At 39.8% G+C, this 26569-nt stretch overlaps 1 protein-coding gene across 1 annotated transcript; it reads right to left on the reverse strand.

Annotated features, from left to right (window-relative positions):
• Positions 1-26544, reverse strand: LOC110024162 (NEDD8-specific protease 1). Its single transcript, XM_020723967.1, has 2 exons — positions 25800-26544; positions 1-399 (listed from the first exon to the last, which is right to left on the reverse strand). Exon 1 carries the CDS (start codon positions 26495-26497, stop codon positions 25820-25822), a length of 678 nt encoding a protein of 225 aa, XP_020579626.1. The 5' UTR covers positions 26498-26544; the 3' UTR covers positions 1-399; positions 25800-25819.
• Between the last annotated feature and the right edge of the window lie 25 nt (positions 26545-26569).

The following is a 26569-nucleotide window of genomic DNA, read 5'->3' on the forward strand; positions in this document are numbered from 1 at the left end:
TATGCATCAATTTCTATGCCATTAAAGGGGGTTTATGACAACTGAAATTTTGCTTATTAATAGAATTGATCAAATGAAGAAGTGGCAGTGGTCTTTGTTTGATGAATTGGAACGTTGAAAAGAAGAGTAAAACAAAACAAAAACATTTGAGATATTACACACCTGCTAAGCTATAAAGAAATGAACAATTTGTATTTCTGATATGTGGAGTACCACTATCTTGAGGGGCTGCAGGTTCTCATTATTTCAACTTCCCAAATCTCCAAATAACAAAATTAATCTCCATAGTTCTCTGAATCACTTCTACATTTACAGCAGGAAGTTTCGAAAATGAAACCATGTGAAAATGAAACAGAGCTTCTCCTTTTTAAGTTGAGCTGAAAACTTGCTGTTATAGTCCTAATCAACAAAATAGGAAGTTTGACTCAAAAAGCAGTACACAAAAACAATAGAATTATAACTATTGGAGTACAATTTCATAATAAAAATTCAATCAACCATTCTATGTGAAAAGAAACGATGAATACTTAACAATTCTAAGCTTGATAAACTGGATTTAAGAAGATATTTTCTAGTCTGTCTGTGCTGCCAGAGACGTGCACGAATTAGACTAAAATAAATAAGCTTATTCTAAAGATAGCAATCTAGAGAAAAATTCAAGCCAAATCAGGAAGGTATAACCCTATTACAGTTTGTGATAGTATAGTCTAATTTTAGAAAAGCAGAGAATAAGGGTTCGAAGGAATGCCTGACGGGGAAAACAAGACTAAACTTTGCAATGAAATTCACACACATGATAGAATTTTAGATGGAAGGAAACCAGAAGCATACAAATTCATTCTTAAAAAACATCTGAGGCACTAAATATAGCACCCCCTCCCACACTACCTCCATTTGCCGTCAAAAGCAAGAATGGAGACTGGGGAAAAAAAAATGAAACACGATATTCTGCAAAACAATTTGTTCAGGTTATGTTTCAAAGTCGTTAGATCTCTGTTTTGAGAAGTGTAATATAACTTTTGTTTGATTACCCATTTATTATACTGATCAGAAAGTAAATTCAAGTGCTTCGAAATCCATACTAAACAATATTAGGCCAGGATATCCTGATGAAAAAATTTCCAGTGGAAATTTTAAACAGTTGAATGTGATTTGATAGAAAAGATAAAAAATAAAAGACAAACACACCATAAGCAATCATCTAGAAAGGGCAGTAGAGATAAGAAAATACAATTAAACTATTATCAAGTAATTTCCCCAATTGGAGTAACCAAACCTGCATGAAGGATATTAGAATATACATCACAACACTTCTTTTAAGAGTATACCAGAGTCAGAAAAAAGCCTTAGATCTCACCTCAGCAACTAGAGCCATTTAACTTGAGATAATGTCAAGTATGAAATCAGCATTATATACATCATTAAGATTATCCCAATTATTCAGAAATGGGATATTTGAAACTTCAATTTTCACTTGTTCCTACTGACGGCACATTAAGAGTGAAATCTGGCTCGTGAACAACCATTATTGCACAAATTTTATACATGTTACCTGAAGTTTACTCATTTTATTAATAATTTTTAGCAATTAATTTTGTCAAATTGTTTCTCAGTGCATTTTCTCCGCTTGAATGTGCAAGCCCAGACCACCTAATTTCAAGCCCACAAAATCAAACTTTACTTTTAACTGCCTTGTCTATAATAGATGCTACTCTAATCATCCTAATAATATAATCATTTATCAATCTATCATTCTAAAATTTCTCACACATTTTTCTCAGCTTTAAAATTTTTGTTAAGCTTAACTTGGCTATCAATGATTATTTACATCCCAACACTCATATCCATATAGCATAATTAGCCTAGTTGTAAATTTATAAAAATTAATTTTTACTCTCCATGAGATTCTACTATACTATCATGTATTACTCTTTAGACGCTTCGTTATTTAAATCACCCAACCTTAACTCTAAGAATTATATTCCTATACTTTTGAAAAATAAATCAACAGTTACGTCGCCAACATATCACTTAATTTAGCATTAACATCAGCTTATACATATTATTATTATTAATTCACCCACTAAAAAGAATTTAATATTCAATCTTTGTTCTAAAAACCTTGAGGGGCTATTTGCAATCACTTATGATTTCTCCTTTTTATTTTATGATTTTTATTTTATTTTGTTTATGTTTTAATTTAAAATAAAACATGTTTGGTATTGTATGACATGTTTAGTTGGTTTCAAAACACTCAAAACAACTTTTACAGGTTTTATGTATTTTTAAAAACAAGCAAATTTATTTTTATTTTTTAAATAAAAATGTAAAAAATGCACAAAACAAACGTATTTTTAAAATAAAAGCAACAGCAAAAACAAAAAGCAAAAAATAAAAAACAAAAGTGATCCCAAACAAGCCCCAAGTAATTCATCTTCCAAGGGATCATTTTGCCGCTCAAGATAAGGAAAAACACATTAAAAAACAATACACTTAATAGATGTCAACATTTAGTAAGATGTAGTTAAAAATCAATATCAATTTTCAACTCTAGAAATAACTTCAAAATCCATCAAAGGTAAGAATTTTATTCACACTCAAAATGATTGGAAACAAAATTATCAATTGTAAAACATATTTATCCATAGTTATAAATTTCCATTATTGCCATCAAAGGTCTCATTGATTTGAAATAGACTAAGATACCTTACTTTAAAGACTTTTTATTAGGAAAACTAATACAAAAAATATATAACCACCATACTCATTCGTTACATAATCTTAATATATTTAGGAATTCTTCGATTACGCCAAAACTACGTCTAATTTTAATCAATGATCCATCATACATTTTTTAAAAACTCCAATATGTTTTATGATTAAAGTTATAATTCAAGTTTTAGGATGCATCTTGGTGTATGTTTTTCGCTGATGATATCCTTCTTGTGGATGAGAAATAGCTCGGGAAAAACTTGAATTATAGAGGCCTACATTAAAGTCTAAAGGCCTTCGTTTGAGCAGATCTAAAACTAAGTACATGAAAGTAGTAGTAAATCAAGAGGCAAAGTTTTACAATAGGTGATCAAATCATTAAAAAGAGTGAATGTATTAGATATCTTGAGTCAATTGTTCAAAGCGAGGGTGATATAGATAGACATATTATTAGTTGACTTCAAGTTGGATGGTTGAAGTAGAGGAATGCATTAGGCCTATTGTGTGATAGAAAGTACCACTTAGACTTAAAAGAATAATTTTATAAGACGGCAGTGAGACCTACAATGCTTTATGGAGCAAAATGTTGGCCAAAAGCATAAAACTAAGTGTTGTTGAGATGAGAATGCTTAGGTGGATTGGTGGCTTGACACTTAAAGACAATGTGAAATGAATGTATTTGTGAAAGGGTTGTAGCTCTAGCGGCAGATAAAACTAGAGAGTCGTCTTAGATGGTTTGGTCACATTAAACGTCGACCATTGAATAATTCGGCTAGGAGAGAAGATGTTTAAATTAGACTCATGTTAAGAAAGTTAGAGGGAGAACTAAAAAGATTAGGCATGTTCTTTAAAAAAAATATCTTAATTAATTAGAATTAAATGAAAATATGATACGCAATAGGACACAGGAGAAAAGGATTCATGTAGCTGACCCCACTTAGTGGGATAAAAACTTGTTGTTGTTAAGCACCAAATCAATTATCATCTAAATTGATACTCTTCTCAAGACCCATTAAGAACATAAGAAGATTACTCTTTCATCAATTGTTTGAATAATAAAATTACATCTATAGACAAATTTCCTGGCAAAGATAAAAAAATTTACCAAAACTGTAAGAAACAAGATTTGTGTTCAACCGTAAACCAAACCATATAAAATTATCTTTCACCCACAAAACATCAAGCTCATTAAACAAGTGAAATATAATCAGTTTTTAAGGCAACTCAAGTATAGAACTCACGTACAGCATCTATTTTTATGTCTTCATTTACTCATGTTATTTTGTATAATAAAACTAAGATAGTTAAACCTGTTAAAAAAGTAACAATATCAGCAAACTTGCATCCAGTATCACACACAAACACACACACAAATAAACTTTTTCATAGATCAAAATATAACAACCATAGCTAATCCAAACACATGTTAACATCCTAAAGATATACTTCAACGAGAAAACTTTCCTTAAAGCTCATCCTATCAAGCCCACAAGTGATCTAACAATTGGCATCACTTTTAATGTCCCATGTGTGAGGTGTCCACTTGAACATTATGGATTGTTTTCAGTTTCCAGTAGTCCAAGGCACCAATTCGAACCTCCTGGCGCGTGCCTCGACTACGGGATCAGAACCGATATCGATTCAGCCCAGAAAAGCTCACTATTGACTGATGATAATTTTAACTTGGGATGTGTTTAATGCTCATTTTAGTATTTAAAGAACATATTCATCCTTTTGAAGCATCCCAAGGTCCGAACAAGGTGTAAAACCGCTCTGACCGACACTTTAAATGCAAGGATCCGGCGTGACCACGCCTGGGTTAGGCGTGGTTGCGCCTCACCGTTAGGGTGACCACGCCCGAAGCGGGCGGAGTCACGGCGGGCGTAGTCACGCCCCAAGAGTCCTAGGTTGCAACGTTCTCCACCCCCGACGTGAACAAGCCCAAGGGTTGCGTGACCACGACGCGGGATGGAGCCCGACATAATTACATCGGGTTCCTACCGTGACCACATCAAACCCTCATATGCAACATTTTCAGAAGTGGTGTGACCATGCCTGATTTCAGCGTGGTCATGCCGTCTAATCCTGTTTCGCGATTTTCGCACGGCAGTCCCCAGATGTCAGCCGACGATGTTGTCTGTCCACCGGATAAACCTCCATGGATCGCTTGGAAGCCAAATATGGCATCTGAACTCACCCGGGACCCTTCCTGATGAGGCAAGTGGTCATTCCACTGTCTTAAGCCATTGGATAACAAGCCCTGAGGGATTTTTAGCAAGAGGATTGAGATTCATTTGTTGGGGGCGATCCAACAGAGCGGGGGAGAATTTTTTGAGAGCAGCTTGAGGAGTTTGGGAGATCCTCTTCCCTTCTATTCTTCTCCTTCCTACATTTTCTTCTTCCTTTTCTCCATCTTCTTCTTCCTCTTCCTTGTTTTCTTCTATGACCATTGTTTCGCCGGAGAAATAGAGAAAAGGAGGAGCTTTTGCTTGGGGTTTAGCCATTCTCCTTGAACAATAAGAGCTTCTTCACACTTTGGGGAAGGAGTGGAGGCCGAAGCTTAGAACGTCGTTGGATTCTCCATGTAGAGAAGAGTTTCTTCATTCTTTGGGGAAGGAGCGAAGAAATATTTTTCGGAGCGAAGCCTGAGCGAGAAACAAGCAAAAAGAATGCGACTGCAACTATTGTGAAGGTATAACGATCTCAATCCTTGCAAATTTTCATTCCCATAGTCCCTTAGGTCTGAATGTTAGAGGATTAAGGGCTAGGATTTTGTGCTTAGAGAAAGCCAATCGGTTGGGAAGCCTTTCGTGGATTTTCCCCTTCGCTAATCCGAGTGATTTTCCCTCTAAGCCCTAGTTCCAAAATCACATAAGTCGAGGTTTTATTAATCTCATCGTTTGTTCCGACGGCTTAATTTGGATTCTTGAAGCTGATCGACCGAGCAAATGAAGAATTCCCTTTGATCTTTGTTATCTCGGTCGCAGAGAGTCCTCCTCGCGAGAGACCCTCTATTCCATGTTGAGCAAATGGAGGTTGGCGTCATGTTGCCTCGCGCAATATGACATTGGTACATCTCTCCCTCAATTCAACCCTATATCCTACGTGAGGTCAGTAGGACGAGTTCGACTTGCTATCGAGAGTGTTGGGTTCATTTGCTTGCATGCGTTTTATCACATTTTGCGTGCTTGACATTCCACATTTAGCATTTTGTATGTCATGTGGGGCATTTTGCAAGTTAGCATGCTTAAGCGTGTGATCACTTTGGTTTGATCGGCCGCCCAGGCACAATCTAACGATCCTTTGGGTCCAGTCGGGCGCCCCTGTCCTATCACCAGATCCTTTGGGTTTGATTGACTGCCTAGATCCGATCACCCAATCTTTTTAGGCTTGATCGGTCGCCCCGGTTCTCACACTATCTTTTGGATTGGATCGGACATCCCAGTCCAATCACCCAATCCTTTAGGCTCGATCAATCTTCCCAATCCAATCACCATATCCTTTGGGTTTAATCGGTTGTCCTAGTCTGGTCATCAGGTCGTTTGGGTTCGATTGACTACCCCCGTCCGATCACCCTATCATTTGGGTTCGATCGGCCGTCCCAGTCCGATCACCTACTATTTTGGGTTTGATCACCCACTTCAGTCCGTCACCCAATCTTTAAGGTTCAATCAACTGTCCTGGTCCGATCACCCGTTCTTCTCCATTCGAACGGCCACCCTGGCCATATTGACTCATCTTGTTGGTTTGATCGGTTGTCACGACCCGAACAACCGACCACTTTAGTCTGTTTGGCCATTTATGGCCAACTTGTTTTAATTGTTGCATGCTTGTATGCATTCTTGCTTGTTACACATCTCTTTACATGTGTATGAGAACACTAATTGATGTTATGTCTATGATATTTCATTGCTTGTAAAATTATATTTGTCTTGTATGCTTTGTAGCATTTGGCTTGTTCGGATATCTATTTAAGCATCCTTGTTGTGGTGTCTCTTTGAGCACCTGCACCTACAAGTATCCTTACCATATACATTCTCGCATGCACGTGAATAGATGCTTGCATACCTCATGAGAAAATGGCTCATGCACAACCATCTACCTCGCTCCCTACGACGTCGTCTAAAGTGTCGTAGGTGTTTCACATTGTGCTTAGTAAGAGTCACGCTTTCCAGCCATTGAATTCGTGCGAGGCATGTGTGCCCACCTAGGTATGTGATTCTCACTTGGCACGAATCACACTACCTAGCTTTTTGGCACTTTGCATCTTGTTCGTTTACTATTTGCCTTGGGTGCATTTTGCGTTGACTACATGTTTGCATGTGCTCGGTGAGTGTCTCTCGGGTAAGGAGAAATTCATTTTTATAGGTATCATTTTACTCGATGCAAACTCACTTGTAATTTTTGTCTTCTTGTTGCATGACACCCGCGTTGATTCCCGGTCTTCAATGTAATTCCTCTCTATAGATAGTTGGTTTCCAGTATACCCGATTTGCATGTCATGTGCATGTGGCAATCTTGTGTTCTCTTGCATGATGTGTGTTCCACATTTTTAGTGACTGTTGTGATTGTTCGTGCTTCGGTTGACAATCATAATGTGTTAGGACATTTGCTTGATTGTATGTGCATTGCCCATCTGTGTTGATGGCATATCCTGCTCGTTCGGATGATCGACCCGTTTGTTGGTCATAATACTTAAACGAGCATTGCTCACGATGATAGCTGAGCGAACAATGCGAGTTTTCGTGTCCAACTTGTGTATAACTGTGCTAAGAATCTAAGCATCTAAAGTACGTCACTTGCATATAACGAACCCGCTTTTAATGGTCATATATTTAAAAATATAAAAACAGATATATTTTCTTATTATGTATTATCAGCCCTACTTTTAAAATTATTTAAGTTAGGCTATATGTGATGCCACTTATTTAAAAGTCATCTTCCCAGTGACGTGTTTTAGATCCTTTGAATGTCCATGCCCTTGATCAATGGGATCAAAGCAAGGATGAGACTATTGCTCTCTTGCAGAACCAGATCACCCTACTTGCAGCCCAGATAGCGGCATTGCAAAGTGAAAGGGTAGGGTCCAATGTCTCACCCTACACAGAGGGAGGCACGCTCGACCGCTCCAGTTGTACCATTTGTATCTTCCAAGCATGCTCATGCCACTTCTTCTAATGTTGCTTATCATGAGCACATCTCTTCTGATTCGCACCTGGTCCTTGGTAGATGCCAAGATCAAGGTTGCATTGACAGCTCAATAGGGCGGGACCCTTATGCGAAGGGGTAGACCTTATCTCGAGGTTTATGAATATATGTCGTATCCTTCGGGGTTTGCCCCTTTTCGCTTCAAGAGGTTTGATGGGCATGGCGATCATCGCCAACATATAGCTCATTTCCGAGCACTTTGTTGTGATGTTGACAACAATGATGCATTAGTGCTTCATTTGTTTGTCACTACTTTAGCGGAGTTTGCTTTTTGAATGATATGTCGATTTACCAAACGACAAGTTTAGAACCTTCGCCGAGCTGGAGGATGCGTTCATCAAACGTTTTGTTGGAGCACACCACCATGTCATTATGAGTGACTTGATGCTATTTCAACAGAGTCCTGCAGAATCTCTGTCGGAGTTTATTATCCGGTAGCGTAACTTGAGCATGAAGTGTGAACTGTAGTTGCATGAGCAACATGTCGTTGCATTTCTTATGGGCGAGATAAAAGGCCATATTTCAAACTTATTGAAGATAAGTTCAATTAAGAATTTTGAGACTCTCACTGGGAACATAGCTAGTATGCAGGATACAACAGACATCTTAGCCTTTAAGAGTTCTACAAAAGACAAAGGTAAAAAGTCTATTGTGTGTACATCAAAAAGAAAGGAAGAGAGTTTAGCTTTGTCGACATTTGAATGCAAGCAAAAAAAGCCCGTCATGTCAATAGATCAAGCTCATCATCCTCTCAAAAATGCAAATCCCAGATTCTTGAGCAGTAAAAGTCCAAGATATATTCCTTCAGGAATGATTGATTGCCTTAGGAGGATGCTTAAGAATTTGATCAAACAAGGTCTGTAGCTCCCACTGCCAAGAAGACCCCAGGAGGTAGAGAAGACCCAAGAGTCCAACCATTGCCCTTATCATATGCATTTGGGACATGTGCTTGAGAATTGCTAACCCTTTAAGGATTGGCTCGAAGCTCGCTACAAGGCCGAAGAGATTGAGATCCCAGAGCAGTACCTGGAGAAGACCCATTGAAGAGGATCAGCTAAGGTAGTAGCAGCTACTCCGATTGTCAGCAATTGTAATGATGCATCTTCTTTTGCTTCTGATTCAAGAGATGATTGTAGTGCTCCTCCTCGCACATTTTGTATTTTCAGTGAAGCAATGAAGATCGTTTTGCTTATGTTTATATGTTTCATGTTTTTACGGTTGATTCATGTGACGTTGATGACATTGATGAAAGAAATGAACAATCTTGGTTATTGCCCTCCTTAAGTGGTACATACAACAATTGTGATCATCTTAGTGTATCAAGTGATACATGTGAGGCCTTTGGCCCTGAAGGCATCGATGTTGATCCTTCTGTTGAATGTTCCGCTAGGTTCGATCCCTCTAGGTCCCTTGGTGAGAATGTTCAAGAAGTCTGCCTCAGAAGTGGCAAACTTATTCCTCCTGATATGGTCGTGCCTAATTCTAAGAAGAAGGGGAAAGGTATCATCACCCAAGAGGTGGAGGATCATCCAAAATGTCCCTAGTGAAGGAATTAAAAATTCTTCCAATGTGGTGGACTATAATGTGTTGGCACACATCAAGAGGTTGTCAGCTATTTTGAGCAACTATGATGCACTTCTTCTTTCTTCTGAGCTGAGAGAGACTTTGATAAGGGCTCTTCGAGAGACCGAAGTCAATCATGCATATTATACGAAGGAAAGAATGAAAGACGGTTATACCACAGGACATAATTGTCGTTACCTTATCTGAGAAAGGATTTGCTTTCAGGCACCAAGGACCATAACTGTCCATTATATGTGATGATTGAAATATACAGAGCTCCGTTAAATCGTATCTTGGTTGATCTCGGTGCTTCGGTGAATATCATTAGCATCCATACCCTTGAGCTGCTCTCCTTAAATACGAGGAGATTTTTCTACAATAGGATCATGCTCAATGGCTTCAATGAAAAGAGTCAAAAAAACCCTAGGCTCTATTACTTTACCTATCCAGTTTGGAGACTTAAAGAGCGAAGCCAAGTTCCATGTGATCGATGGAAACACTTCTTTTAAAGCTTTGCTCAGACGTTCATGGATCCATGAGTATTGGATGATACATTCGATCCTCCATCAATGCATTAAATACATGTGTGGGGGAGAAGAGTTTTCTACCCTAGGGGATATTCGACCATTTTCTATTAATGAAGTGGGTGTTTATGACGATGTCGAGTACTATATATCCTCTAGAAAGGCATCTCTTCCAACCTCAAATGTCGTGGGACGTCCACGGACCACTCCCCTTCCTAGTTCTCTCTTGACGAAAGGCAAAGAGGTAATGAAGCAGACGAAAAGGTATCATGCTCCTGTGGCTTCAGAGCAAGAACCTAAGCTCCGCACTTTTCCATCAGTTACGGTAAAGAATGAAGTTGTATTGGACTCTGAGTCTGGCCAAGACGAGGCATTGCCCGTAGACAGTTCGAGGAGCTTGCACGATCACAGCCAGGAGGACGTTGATGAGAAGATAATTCTGCTACCCTCAGCGATCATGTCCTCCGTTTATCTATTGCTATCTTTATCAGATGATGTGTTAATGATTTTTTTGCCTAGCAAAAATGTGTAAGGCCATGTGGCAAACCGCGAGGGGAAAGGACTAGATAAGGCTATGTCAAAAAGCCTAATAACCAGACTCCTCAGAGCTTCATGTAGGATGATTTCTACATTTGAAGGCGTTGAGACCATTACCTCTACTAATGAGGAGATTGAACTTAAGAATGCCCCTCCTGAGCTTGAGGATGGTGTTTCTTCAACCATCAATGAGTTGATCGAAGTCAACCTTAATACTGTTGACAATCCTGGTCTGACTTTTATAAGTAGGCCCTTATCGAAATCCATGGCTACTAAAGTCATAGAAGTCCTTAAAGAGTTTCGTGATTGCCTTGCTTGGAGCTATTTCGAGATGCATGGGCTAGTCTCAGAGGTAGTCAGGCACCACTTAGCCATTGATCCGAGTATTATTCTCATAAAATAATCACCTCAAAGAATGTGGCCCGAGATAGAGCTGATGGTCATTAAAGAGACCAAAAAGCTCATCGAGGTTGGCATTACCAAGGAGGTTTCCTACTCTATGTGGCTTGCAAACATCATACCCGTTCGAAAGAAGAATGGAAAAATATGAGTTTACAGCGACTTTCGGGAACTGAATAAAGCTTGCCTGAATGACGATGTTCCTTTGCCGATACCAGAGCTTATGATAGATGTCGCCTCCTCTCATGTGATGTTCTCTTTTATGGATGGTTTATACGATTACAATCAGAACCGGATGACCCCAGAGGAAGAATAGCATATGACGTTTCGTACTCCTATCGACATCTTTTGCTATAGGGGGTTATGCCCTTCGACTTAAAGAATGTTGGCGTAAACTATCAACACGTTATGACGCATATCTTCGACGATCTACTACATGAAGTCGAACCATATATCGACAATGCAGTGATTAATAGTCGTTCTGAAGATGATCATCTTTCAGACCAAAGGACTGTTTTTGAAAGCCTTAGAAAATATGATCTGAAGATGAACCTGTTGAAGTGTGTTTTTGCCGTATCTTCCAGGAAATTTTTGGGCTCCATTGTTTGTTATAGGGGCATTGAACTTGATCCCAATAAATTAATTCCATCATAGAGATGAAGCCTCCTAAGAGTCTAACGCAACTGCATTCCCTTTAAAGAAAGATGCTCATTTCCACTATGACGAAGCATGTCAAAGTGCCTTCAATGATATTAAGTGTTATTTACTGAATCCTCCAGTATTAGCAGCTCCTATCCCAGGGAAGCCCCTTATTCTATATATCGCCGCTTTAGATGAGTCGTTAGGAGCCTTGTTGGCCCAGGTGAATGAGGATAGGAAAGAGAAAATTTTGTACAATCTTAGTCGGCATTTCATACTAGCTGAAATGAAATATCCGCCAAATGAAATATCTTAGTCGGCGTTGAAATTTTCAGTTCAAAAGTTGAGGCACTATATGCTCTCACACCATATTGATAAGATCTCAAGGGTAAATCTCTTGCAGTATCTAATAACTCGTCCCAATTTAGTTGAATGATTGGTCAGATGGGCTATGATCCTATCCTGGTTTGACATTTCATACGTCCCTCAACACGTTGTCAAGGGAAATGTGTTAGCTGATTTCCTAACAGCTCGCCTGATCCAGGCAGATTCGCCTCTTAATGACGATTTTCCCGATGAGTATTTGATGGTCGTCAACTCTCCATAATGGGATTTGTACTTTGACGAGCATCTTCCTTGAAGAAAGGTCCACTGGGATATTTCCCAAAAGTACAATCAGGGGTCGGATTGATATTTAAATCACCCGAACGCAAAATTCTCTATTACTCTTTTTAGTTTACTGGAGTCGTGTACCAACAATACTGCTAAATATGAGGGTTTAATTTTAAGAACTGAGTTAGCCATTCAAATGAGTGTTAAGATAATCAAAGTCAATAGTGATTCAGCTCATAATCAACCAAGTCCTAGGAACCTACAAGGTTCTCAAGCCTAAGCTTCGGGCCTACCATGAGAAGGTAATGGCTTTATTGAAGCTCACTCCCAAGGTTATACTCATTAAGATACCTCAATCCCTTAATGTCAAGACCGATGCACTTGCTAAATTGGCTAAAGAGCTATCGAGTCTTGATGGGAACCCCGTGACAGTTGTAATCCGAGAGAGAAGGGTCATGTCATCGGTGTGTTCAAGCCCCCCGGGAGACAGCTTCGGCCATCGAAGATGTTGTCGTGGTTACTTTTGATGAAGCACTAGATGATTGGCGTCAAGCTATCACTACATACTTGAAGAAAGGGATACCCTTAGATAATCGATTCCTCGCCTCTCAAATTCAAAAGAGGGCGCTCTCATTTATCATCATCAACGATAATTTGTATCGCGCTCTTTCGAGCAAATGTGGTTACGATGTGGGCAAAAGATGAAGCCCAAAATATCATGAGAGAAGTTCAAGAGAGTTTTTATGGATACCATCAATTGGGTCCTAAGATGAAAATCAAGATTAAACATCTTGGTTATTATTGGCCATCGACGACCCTTGATTGCATATAATATGCCAAGAGATGTTATCAGTGTCAGGTTTATCCATGTGCTTCACCAACACCTGAATGCACTACATCCGACGGCTGCATCATGGTTATTTGAAGCCTTAGACGACCCTCTGCCTTCTAGAGCACATCGATTTATTCTAGCAGGCACCGACTACTTTTCTAAGTGGTCGGAAGTCGTCCATTTGAGAGAGGTAAAAGTGGATAATGTGTTGCATTTCTTTAAAAATAATATCGTTTATCGATTTGGTGTGTCGCGATGGAGTATCTCTGATAACGGGTTGGCCTTTAAAAATACTTGGATTAATAGATTTGTCTGTTGCCATCAAATCGATTGGCAGTATTCAACGATCTAATATCCAAGAGCGAATGGCTTAGCCGAGACCTTTAACAAAACCTTGGTAGACCTCATAAAGAAGATTCTTTGTGCCAACGAAAGAGAGTGGCATAAGAAGCTCTTAGAGGCTTTGTAGGCATACCGCACAACGTATGGTATGCCCACTAGCTCGACTCCTTATGCGTTGACCTTTGGGATCGAAGCAATTCTTCCTTTGGAAGTTGAACTGCATTCACTGTGAGTTGTTATAAGCAACAACATCAATACTATTGAGAACATTCAACTTAGGCTAGAGGAGCTTGATAACCTAGAGGAATTAAGGTTACAAGCCCAACAGAGCCTCGAGTTGTATCGCGCTCGTATGGCTAGAACCCACGATAAACTCATAAGGCCTTGTACCTATATGGTTGGAGACTTGGTGTTGGTGTTGGTTTTACGCAACCCAATTGTGACTCACTGTTGAAGGCACGTGGAGTTTGAGCCCACATGGCATGGACCGTTGATGATTGAAAAGTTTTACAAAAGAAGAGCTTATATGCTTATTAATGCTAATGGATCTCATCTCATGCCCTCTATCAACGGGTGATATTTGAAGAGATATTATGCATAGGCATGCACTTTATTTGCTATATATGATGTACTTTATTTGGGAGATTGATGATTCAAAGCTTTATATACTTTGTCAATTTTTGAGCAACAAAGATGCATCTTTTGACATTGCACTTGTTTGAGCTGTTTGTGATGATTTCCTTATATTTGTTTAAAGGATCATATAACATAGTTCAAAACAACAAAAATCTACATGGGAGAAGTTGCTTGTCTCTCCTAATATTGTTCATTGCTATCCAGGCAAGGTACAATTCCTTCGGGAGTCTGATACCAGGTGCAAGCGACGATTAGCCTGAAAGAAGTCATGACCTTCTATCACTTTCTTTTGACCATGTACTTCGTGCAAGGCCTGAATCGAGCAAATCACACACTATGGATGAATGAGATGGATATGCTCGTCCCACTCATAGTGAATGAGTGTGTTGTATTACATTTTAATCGACATATTTGGATTTAGCCTTAGGGCTAAAAATCTTATGGTTAGTGCATTTTGTTTTAACCAACCATTCTTACGTATCTCGATTGACCGATGTCAAGTTCGATCGGTACCTTCTATATACAGAAAATACATAAGCTCTTCCTAACTTCCTTTCCAGTTACCCACTTCATATGGGGTCCGAATTGAGCATATCTTATAGATATGCTTGCCCCGCTCATCATGAATGAGTGTGGTACGCTCGCTTTTAAGGGAGATTTTTGAGTTTAGCCCTAGGGAGAAACACCTTTTAGTTGGTACATCTTACTTAACCAGCCTTTCCGGTATCTCTATTGACTCGGGTCAATTCCGATTGATACTCGTTATGTGTAAGAGAAGTCTTGGGCGTCTCTTAAATTGATTGTTGGGTTATTATCTGGGTAAGGTATAATTCCCTTAAGGTGACCTATACCGAGCACCAACAATCAACGACAAGAGAAGTCTTTGCATTTCTCTTACCATAACTTTTCGGTTACACACTTCATGCAGGTGCGAACTAGCTTAGCCTACTCATCTTAAATGAGTGTGGTGGACTCCCTTTTAAGGGAGATGCTTGGTTTTAGCCTTAAGACTAAACGACTTATGGTTGGCACACTTTCGCTTCACCAACCTTTCTAGTATCTCGATTGGTTGATGTCGGTTTCGATTGATATTTTCAATATGCAGAAAAGTTATACTCTTTTCCTAGCACTCTGTTTGGTAACCCGCTTCGTGCGGGTTCGAATCTTTAGTATCCCGCTGATCACAGATGAATGTGGTAGATACTTCAGCCTACTCATAGATGTGATAGATATCCTTTAAAGTATGCATTTGAGTGTGGCTTAGAGGTTAAGCATTTTGTGGTTAGTCATTTTGTGGTCAGACTGCTCTTCAGCAAGAGCATAACACTAATCTTGAGAAAAGTTTCATTGTGTTTGGGTCATCCTACTTGTCTACCCCTTTGATATTCTGGATCGGTCAATTTCTATTGCCATGTCAGAGCAACATTTTGCATCGATTTAGACCTCTTTGATTGTCTATCTGATCCTTGTTTCTAGTCAGAGCCACTTTGATGTCTAACTAATATCCCGACATTTTCCCCCAACGAGAATTGCCTTAGCCAATTCTTATGGGAATATCCGTTGACGCTTCCTTAGCAAAAGCTATCTTGCTAGTCTTGAGGAAGCCATAGTGATAGTTGTTTCACTAATGCTTGTAAGAGCACCCTATAGTTAGACTTCTGAGTTTACCTTGACTTTTTGACATGTTGTATCAGTCCCTTAACTGATCCATGTCTTCTCGGGATATTCCCTTAACTGATCCATGTCTTCTCGGGATATCTGATACTTTACTAGCAAGAGTCACCTTGCTAAGTTTTAGAGAAGTCCTTAGCGATAGTCATCTTCGCTAGTGCTTGTGAAAGCACCTTTGAGGTTAGGCCATCTCAGTTATACAGCCTTATTAATACTCTCGATCGACTTGGTAAATTTTTATTACCTCGTCGAGGACATATCATATCGGTTTTTTAACCGGTTCATGTCCTGTTGGAATACCTCAATATCCAACTATGTGATGGTACTTACTTTCTTATTGGGATTACCTCGATCAGTTCAAAATTAACACCCTTCAAGAGAAGCATCTATCCTTGCTAGATCGCCTTGTACATCTAACATCTTGGACTACTTCGCCACTTGGTTACTTGTTCGAAGCTTTGCTCGATGAAGACTGTATTGACTTTCTAGTCGTGTTCTTCGCACGAGAGCATCTTTGTTGGTTGAAACCACTTATGTTAGTCTGGCATTTTCCATCGACTGGAATGCTTGACTATCTATTCTAATGTGTAGTCAGGATACATATTTCCTTGCTATTTGATGTATAGTCAGGATACAAATCTCCTTAAGTATTCGATGTATAATCAGGATATATATCTCCTTAACTATTAGATGTATAGTCAGGACACAAATCTCCTTAACTATTTGATATAAAGACAAGACATACATTCTTGATTATTTGACGTACATTTCAGATACGTATCTCATTGACTATTTGATGTCTAGTCTGGATACAAACCTCCGTGACTATTTGATATACGGTCGAGATACAAATCTCCCTGACTATTTATTAATATTCCAGTTAATGGAACTATCATTCTCATTCAACCAGCCTGCAATGAGAGCGCCTTGTTTAGAGGCATATCAAGCTTTGTAGCCGCCTGACCTTGAAGTATCTCAAACCACATGACTTTATAATTAGTTCTTCTACGAGAACATCTTCAGTTTTTTAGTCACATGTTAAGATGTTTCTTGAGCCATGTGGCTCTTTAGTCCGCTCTTTCATGAGGACATTTCATCTTTTGACGCCTTCGGCTTTGTAGCCACCTAAGACATCTCTCGAGTCATATCACAATTTTAGTCGGCTCTTTTATGAGAATATATTGTCATTTGGCATCTCTGGTAATATTGCTAGTTGATCACTAAGCATATTACCTTTTGGTCAGTTCTTTTGTGAGAGCATACTGTCTCAAGAAATCCTTGGTCGTATAGCCGCTCAGGTTGGATGCCTCTCGAATCATATAACTTTATAGTCGGTTCGTTAGTAAGGGCGTCTCAACTGGTTAGCCAGTTGCCATAATAATAGAGATGCTTTAGGCTTTATAGCCCTTGGTTATTGCGATAAGTGCATCTCTTCAACAGAAGCCAGTCCGACTCACAATCAAGCTCCTTTCAAGAGAGCATAATAGAAAATTCGAGTTACAAAAGATAACTCAACCTTCACCCACCTTGTTGTTACGCCTGAGGTTAAGCATATTTGGGTTCCCCATCTCTATTATTGTGAATATAGTCAGATAAAGAGTAGATACTTCTTGTGACTAAAAGGCGACTTTCCAGTCAAAGCCTTCGTGTGAGAATAGAAGGCCTAGGTCACCGAGATGATTGAGGTCTTTCAATTGCCCATACTACTGAGTCATTGGTTAGTTGCCATTGTAATCAGGAGGATACCTAAAGCTTTATAGCTACCTGATTATTAAAATGGTTGTTTCACTCGACGAGAAATTTCTAGTCAATTCTTCATACGAGAGCACAACAAGAGACTTGGATCACACAAGATGATCAAAGCCTCCTCAATTGGTTATACTATTGAATCACTGGTCAGTTGTCACTTTAATCAGGATACCTCAGACTTTATAGTCACCTGATTGAAGTGATGGGTGCCTCTTTTCAACAGAATCAGTTTGACATACAATCAGGTATCCGTTCTGAGGAACCACAACAGGAGACTTGGGTCACACAAGATGATCGAGTCTCCTACTCTACTATTGCAAATATTGTCAGGTAGAGGCCTTCGTCGTTATGTTATTTCGAAAGATAAGTCCGACAGATCGATCAGTCAGGTTGAACCCCCTCAGCCATGTTCAGTAAATTTGTTCCGGCTGAGTTTTTTGGTGGCTAGTTGGTTTCGACCAGCTGACCATCCCCTCAGCCATGTCCACTAAATCTGGTTTGGCTAAGTTTATTTGTGGCTAACTGGTTTCGACTAGCTAGCCAGCCAGCCATCTCGGTCATACAATGTGTAGTGAATCTGGCTTGGTCGAGTTTCATGGGGGCTAGTTGGTTTCGACCAGCTAGCCACCCCCTCAGTCGTGTCCAATAAATCTGGTCCGGCAGACTTTCTCTATGGTTAGCCGATTTCGACTGGTTAGCCACCCCTTCGATCATACCATGTCCAGTAAATATGGCCTAGCCGAGCCTTTTCATTTTCTCTTGGGAGGTCATTCCGACTACTGAAGAAGATTTTTCTTTTTAGATGATTCCAACAAGTGCACTGCGCCTTTATGGAACAGCACACTTGTTGAGGAGTCCACTTAAATGTCATGGGACTGTGTTAAGTTACTCGAAGTCCAGAACACCCATTTGAACCTCCTGGTGCATGTTGCGAGCACGGGATCAGCACCGGTACCAATTCAGCCATGCCCAGTAAATCTTATCATTGAGTGATGATAATTACAATCTGGGATATGTTTAATGCTCATTTTATTGTTTAAAAACTCTATTCTATCTTTTTAGAGCCTCTCACGGTCTGAACGAGGAGTAAAACCGCTTCAACCGGCACTTCAAGTGCAAGGGTCCGACATGATCACGTATGGGTTAGGTGTGGCCATTCCTCACCATTGGCGCGAGCACGCCTGAAGCGGGCATAGTCATGCCCTAAGAGTGTTGGGTTGCAACGTTCTCCACCCCGGACGTGACCACGCCCGAGGGCAGCATAACCACACCGCAAGATAGAGAGTCCGACATAATTACGTCGGGTTTCTAGTGTGGCCAAGCCGACACCTCATTCGTGGCGCTTTCAACAATGGCGTGACCACATCCAATTTCGGCATGGCCACACTACCTCATCCCATTTTGCGATTTTCGCACTGCGATCCCTGGAAATTTGTCGTAGATGTCGTATGTCCGCTGGATAAACCTCCATGGGCCGGTTGGAAGCCAAATATGGCACTTTGGCACACCTTTTCCAAATGAGGCAAGTGGTCATTCCACTGCCTTGAGCCATGGGAGAACAAGCCATGGGGGAATTTTGGCTACGGGATCGCGGTTAATTAGTTGGGGGCAATTACGGAGAGCGGGGGAGAATTTTTAGAGAGCTGCCTGAGGAGTTTGAGAGACCTTCTTCCCTTCTTCCTCCATTTACTTCTTCCTTTTATCCATCTTCTTCTTCCTCTTCATTGTTTTCTTCTCCAGCCATCATTTTGCCGAAGAAACAGAGGAAAGGAGGAGCTTCTGCTTGTAGCTTAGCCATTCTCCTTGAAAGAGAGCTTCTTCACTCTTTGGGGAAGGAGTAGAGGCCAGAGCTTGGAACGTCGTCGGATTCTCCTTGTAGATGAGAGCTTCTTCCTCCTTTGGGGAAGGAGCGGAGCAAAGTTTGTTGGAGTGAGGAACGAGCAAAGAGAACGCAACCACAACCATCGCGAAGGTGTAACGATCTCAATCCCTTGCAAATTTTCATTCCCAGAACTCCCTAGGTCTAGATGTTAGAGGATTAAGGGCTAGAAATTTGTGCTTAGAAAAAGTCAATAGGTTATGGAGCCTTTATTGGATTTTCTCGCTCGCGAATAGGAGTGATTTCCCCTCTAAGTCCTAGTTTCAAAATCCCATGTTGAAGTTGTACTAAGCTCGTCGTTTGTTTCGACGGCTTCATTTGTATTAACACTTGAAGCCGACCAACCTAGCAAACAAAGAATTTCCTTTGATCTTTATTCTCTCGGCCGCAAAGAGTCCTTCTCGCGAGAGACCTTCTATTCCATGTCAGTCAAACGAAGGTATGTGTCATGTTGCCTTACGCAATATAGCGTTGGTACACCTCTCCATCAATTCAACCCTAGATCCTACATGAGATTGATAGGACGAGTTCGACTTGCTATCAAGCGCGTTTGTTTCATTTGCTTACATGCATTTCATCACATTTTGCATGTTTGACATCCCGCATATAGCATTTTGTATGTCTTATGAGCCATTTTGAAAGTTAACATGCTTGAGCATATGATCACTTCGGTTCGATCATCCTCATCGGCACGATCGACTGATCCTTTCAGTTTGATCGGCCACCCCAACAAAATTGACTGATTCTTTGGGTTCAGTCGGTCATCCCGATTCGATCACTTGATCCTTCAAGTTGGATCGGTCACCCAATTCTTTGGGTTTGATTGGCTGCCCCAATTAGATCACTCGATGCTTTAGGTTTGATCGGCCGCCCTGGTCCGATCGTTAGATCCTTTGGGTGGTCTGATCACTTGATCTTTAGTTTGATCGGCCACCTCAGTTCGATTACCCTATCTTTTGGATTCGATCAGACATCCCAGTCTAATCACCCAATCATGTGGGTTTGATTGGTCGTCTCGGTTCGATCTCTTGATTTTTTGGGTTCGATTAGCCGTCCTGGTCTGATTGGCAGCCCCGATCCGATCACAATATCCCTTGGGTCGATCGATCGTCCCAGTCCAATCATCTTATCATTTGGGTTCGATTGGTCACCCTGGTCCGATCAACCTAAACTTTGGGTTCGATCGGTCACCCTGATCCTATCAACCAATCATTTGGGTTCGATCGATCATGTTGGTCTGATCACCCTATCTTTTGGGTTTGATCGAATGTCTCGGCCCGATCACCCAATCTTCTAAGTTCTATCGACCGCCCCGTTCCGATAGACCCATCTTTTCGGCGTGATCGACAGTTACAGCCCGATCGACCGACCACTCAGATCTGGTTGGCCATCTTTAGCCAACTTGTTTTGACTGTTGCATGCTTGTATGCATTCTTGTTTGTTGCATGTCTCTTTAGCCAACGTGTATCCACCTAGGTATGTGATTCTCACCTGGCACGAATCATACTACCTAGTTTTCTAACACTTTGCATCTTGTATGTTTGTCATTTGCCTTGGATGCGTGTTGGCTTGACTGCATGGTTGCATGTGCTCGGTGAGTGTCTCTCAAGTAAGGAGTAATTCTTTTATATAGGTCTCATTTTACTCGATGCAAATTCACTTGTGATTTTTGTCTGCTTGTTGCATGGCACCCGAGTTGATTCATGGGCCGAGTATAATTCGTCTTTGTAGATAGTATGTTCTCGGTATACTCAATTTGCGTGTCGTGCATGTGGCATTCTCGCGTTCTCTTGCATGATGTATGTTTGGCCTCTTTAGCGACCATTGTGATTGTTCGTGCTTCGATCGACAAACACAATTTGTTGCACCTTTTGCATGATTGTATGCATCTTGCCCATTTGCCTTGATGGCATATCATACTCGCTAAGATGAGCGACCCGTTTATTGATCATAATAACTAAACAAACATTACTCGAGAAGATAGCTCAGAGAGCAATACGAGTTTTCGTATTATGACCAACTTGTGTATGACTGTACTAAGGATCCAATGACTTTAAAGTACGTTACTTGCATGTTACAGCCAACTTTTAATGGTTCTATATTTTAAAATATAAAAATGAATATATTCTCCTATTATGTACTATCAGCCCTACTTTTAAAACTATTTAAGTTAGGTCACATGTGAGGTCATTTATTTAAAATGTTGTCAACCCAGTGTTCCTTGGATCTTTAAGACGGGGCCGGTGTAGCGATCCAGTCAAAGTCATACAGCCAGACTTTACCCCTGCACTATGCACACTCTTAGAAGTTGTGATAGAACAATACGCTAGATGGTGTGTTGGGCTAGGACTAGGGTGCTAGGTAGTATTTTTGATGTCTTATCCATAGTTCTCTATTATTTTGGTTGCTCTAGCCATGCATCAACTTTTGTGTTGCTTTTGTGTATTTAATGAGTGTGAGACTTACGCACTAGTAGAGGTGATCTCTTGCAGGGAGTCATGTCCAACAGGGAGGAGTTGTAATGATTTACGTTAATGCTTTTTTGTAGGTGTTGTTAAGCTCTCCTCCCGTCGTGCATAGTTCACAACCTTGAATGCAGGTAGTTTTTATGCTAACTACATCTTCATGCAGGTTGAGCCTTTTTTAAACTTTTAAATGTACTTTTTAGAGTCCTAGAAGAATTTTGTGGAGAAAATAAGATACAGGCACGGGTTCCAAGAAATTTGAGACGTAGAACTACGTGGAGGGGACTAGGAACAGATGTTCTTATCTCGTATCTTAATTCTGCATTTTCTTTGATGTATAGCATCTAGGGTCAGACATGTATATGCGGAGTTTGACCGCCTTTTTGATTTCTATGATATGTTGTCGAACCAGCATCACCCGACTTATTATTATTTTATTTTGGTTTGTTTTGTTTTCCTTGCACGGTGTGCTTACCTTTTTGTCGTTATTTGATTGTGGTTTATCTGGGAACCTTGGGCTATAATTAGGGCTATCAAAACGGCTAATTGTTTGCAAACAGCTAGTGCTCGGCTCGTTAAGCAGCTCGTGTTCGACTCGTTAGTTAAGCTTAACAAGCCGAACACGAATAATTTTTTAAGCTCGAAATATAAACGAGCCAAACACGAACAAATATTTGTTCGCTTGTGTTCGGCTCGAATTTGCTCGAAAAAAATAAAGAGATTAACAACTAAATAAAAATATAAATATACTCAATATTTTGCGGTGTTATTAGTGTTATTTCGCGAAATAAGAGTAACATCGCAGTGTTATTCGGGTGTTATTCACGTTGTTATTGATGTTATTTCGCAGTATAACACAGCGAAAAAACATCGATAACACCATTAACATCGCAGAATAACACCCGAATAACACCGCAGTGTTACTCAGTGTTATTCCACGATGTAACACTGCGAAATAACACCGATAACACCAATAACACCGCAAATAACACTCGATAACACTACAGTGCTATTTCGCGGTGTTATTCGCTGTTATTCCACGGTGTAACACCCCAGAATAACACCAATAACACTGCGAATAACACCACGGTGTTATTCCGCAGTGTTACTCGGTTTTATTCCGCGGAATATGTTCTACTGCGCCTATTTCGAGTCAAGCACGAACAGGAATATGTTATTCGAGCCGAACAAAAAGACAACGTTCATGAGTCATTTCGAACATGAGTCAAATTGGAACGAGCCAAACACAAGCTGAGGCTCAGTTCGCTCAAGCTCAGCTTGTTTATAGCCCTAGTTATAATTTCGGCTCTTTAAGGATCCCAATATTAAAATTAATTTTTCTACAAAAATTCTAATAAAAGATTAAGACTAATCAAAATTTAGGACTAAAATATATCAATATTTTAAAACATGCACTTTACTTTTTTGTATGATTTTCGGGTCGGTTTTAAATTGATTTGTATGGTATGGTCTTCACCCCAATTATATTAATAGGACTCTCACGCTTAGGATTGTGGTAGACAACTGCATCAAATTTGCATTTCCCGAAGAGAAACCGCCGAGCTTCTTCAACCTGACTAGCCCAACAAAGATTTATATTTAGGTGGTCGTCTAGTGTGATTAGGGTGTTAGAAGTATCCCTGACCCAAACGGGGAATAAGTCCTTTATTGCGAGTGTTATCAACTTTGTAGCTGGACTACTCTTTTCTCTTCCTTCTAGTAGCATCTTCGTCATTTATTTGACGAGTACAAGTCCTACCTCTGTGAGCTCTATCTTTATCGATCGTAGGACTTACAGTTTCGTTCTTCTGACCTTAAGGCTGTCGAGGTCTACTTGGACAATGCAATACACAGATTGCTAACAAGGAGTCTCTGATTGTATTGGGTCCACTATCTTCACGACTAGGTAGACTTAAAGACATAATAGCTTAGGATGACAAATACGTGTGGCCATCCCAACCCAATTAGGATTACTCTACCTTTTATTTTGTTGAGCCCTTTTGAGCTATATCATCTTTTTGACACCTCGTTGATGCGTCTCATAGGGTCTGATATCGGATAGCCCGTCGCCCATTTGAGCCCTCTGCACTTATGGCTCGGTTAGGCCCTTGAAGTATATTGTGGACCCTATGAGTCAATATGATTATTTCATAGTTCCCGTATGTCGATGAGTCGCTGCCCATTTAGGATGTAATAGATTCACTCTCTGCCATGTGACTTAACAAGAGTTTTGAAAGCATTGGGATGCTCCTGCGAGATAATCATCTTTTTTGGTGACTTATTTATCGGTCATGATAATGTAAGCAAGACTTCTTTTATCGAGAGTATTATTAGGTATCCTCTAAGATGTAATTAACCAAATGGGTAACTTCCTTTGGGAGTGCTATTGACCCCAGAACAAAAATATTCTTTTTGATTATCTAGTTATGGATGGGTAATGTCAGGATTTCCTTTGTGGATACCATGTTTTGAGGTATTTCAATCCGATCTTGTTCTGACTTATACTCTCGATCTATCACACGAGGATTATCTATATATAAGTCTTTCACGTTTCTTTTGAAAATTTATTTGTCTATTTTTGTCGTACATCCTGTCTTTTCCGATTTCTCTTCTCTTCCGATCATTCTATATGATCCGAGAGGAAGATTTATTTAGAAAGTGAAATTATATGATGACGATATATATATAGAAATGTCGGCAACTCCAAGTTTTTAAAAAGAACCAAAAACACTTACCTTCTATAGAATTTCTACAAATAATTATAATAAGTTTTATTTTCTGTTCTAATTCATTCATTTACAAAAATAAGAAAATAACCTCTACAATTTGAATTCAAATCCATGATTAACTTAATTTAGTGCAATGAAACAAATTTAACACTAAACTCAATCATTTCATTTCCAATATGGAATTTGGAATCATGTTGTTATGTCAAAAAGACAAATAACAATTGCATCATGCAAAAATTTCTTTACATATTCTTAGTATCATCAATTTTCATTCATTCCTACAAAGTGCTATCAAAAGTGCTACCCTAGTATTCACTAATCATTTTGAACAGCTTATATCCATGCTACTTTAGAATTATTCATTTCCATCTATGTTATCCATCAAATGAGAACGTTTTTAGCCTGTAGCAAACAAGTCCAAATGGTCAAAATCAATCTTAATATTTTTTACAATTTCTTCAAATCAATGATGAACTTGAGTTGTAAGGGGGCTGCTTGGCAACAAGTAGGATTTAGTAAATCTCATATATTCAAATTTAGCAAAATTTGAGAGAATTATAATTTGGAAAAACTATTTGACAAGATAATTGCCAAACTTTTTAAACCATGATAATTTGTTTTGCTATTTGCTTAAGAATTTATGATTAATGGGAGGAAAAATTCTTTAAGTACAGTAAATGGTGTATATAAACCAAGCCATAGTTAAAATCAAATTTATCAAAACCTACAAGATGCAAAGCAGGATTTAAGCTAAATAAATGTTAAATTCTGCCAAAAAGGCAGAATTTATGCAAAGCAGGATTTAAGCTAAATAAATGTTAGATTCTGCCAAAAAGGCAGAATTTAACATTTATTTAGCTTAAATCATGCTAGGAGACCTAAAAAGAAAGGCATGTTATTGTTAACGGTGATGCCCAGTTAGGAGAGTAGATGTTTTAGATTTGACTTATGTTAAGAAAGGTAGAGGTAGACCAAAAAAGAATTGGGCACGTTGTATAAAAGTTGATCTTAAGTTATTAGAACTAAATGAAAATATGACACAATGGAGAAAAAGGATTCATGTAGGTGACACGACTTAGTGGTATAAAGACTTGTTGTTGTAAAGCATAAATTCTGCCTAGATTAGTAAAATAAACAGCCGCAAAATGTCATAGATAGCATTTGCACAAAATTACACACATATACAACAAAATGACTGAGAAAACGCAGATTATGCATTGTTTAAGCAAATAACCAACATTTACATACATGCATTCATAAATATCGTTCGGAAAAAGAATTACGTTCTCTTTCACAGCATACCTCACAGTTTGCTCCATTTATCACTCTCTCCCGCGCAAACTGGCGATTAAATCCAACAGCTCCAGCCTCAAGCTCGCCACCGCCTCCTCATGCACTTCCATCTCTAACTTCTTCAACCATTTTTCATCCCCTTCCTTCCCATTCTCAAACCAATTAGAAATCACCCTGGCCACCGCCATCACATACACTCCACAATCATACCCATTCCTCTGCTGTGGTGTCCGCCACACCATAAATCTCGTGTCTCCACCAAAAAAGCTTTTCACAGCATCATACATATGCCGAGCATGATGATTGTTCATTCCATTACAACTATCGTGATGAACAAACACATTGTCGCCCCGCTCGTATACCAGCAGACTCCAGTGTGAACCGCCCTCTGCCATGGTTAAATCATCGTTGTTGTTAACGGTGAAGAGAACGAGATCGCGACCCTGGAGGCCGAGGGGTGTGGCAACTTCGGTTCGGGAGGGCGTGTTCGGGCAATTAGAGAGCCAGAATGATATTGATGGTGGTACAAGAAGGAGGCGACCTTTTCTCGTGGCGGCGGAGGGGTGGGAGGAGGAGAGGTGGGTGAAATAGAATTCGATGAGGCGGTCATTTATGAAGAAGGGAGAGCGGAGAATTTCGAGGTCGGAGCGGCGGAGGACGACGTCGCCGTAGCTCAGGATCTTGTCGTTGGGATTTGGAGGAGTCATGGAAGAATAGGGTTAGGGTTTAAGCAGGATGTGGCTTTCGCATTATTACTAAGACATATATATATATATATT

This window comes from Phalaenopsis equestris, unplaced genomic scaffold (genome assembly GCF_001263595.1).
Source record: "Phalaenopsis equestris unplaced genomic scaffold, ASM126359v1 Scaffold000250, whole genome shotgun sequence".
NCBI lineage: Eukaryota > Viridiplantae > Streptophyta > Magnoliopsida > Asparagales > Orchidaceae > Phalaenopsis > Phalaenopsis equestris.

Coding starts and splice junctions, on each gene's coding strand:
- LOC110024162 (XM_020723967.1), bottom strand. CDS start 26,497: ATGACTCCTCCAAATCCCAACGACAAGATCCTGAGCTACGGCGACGTC.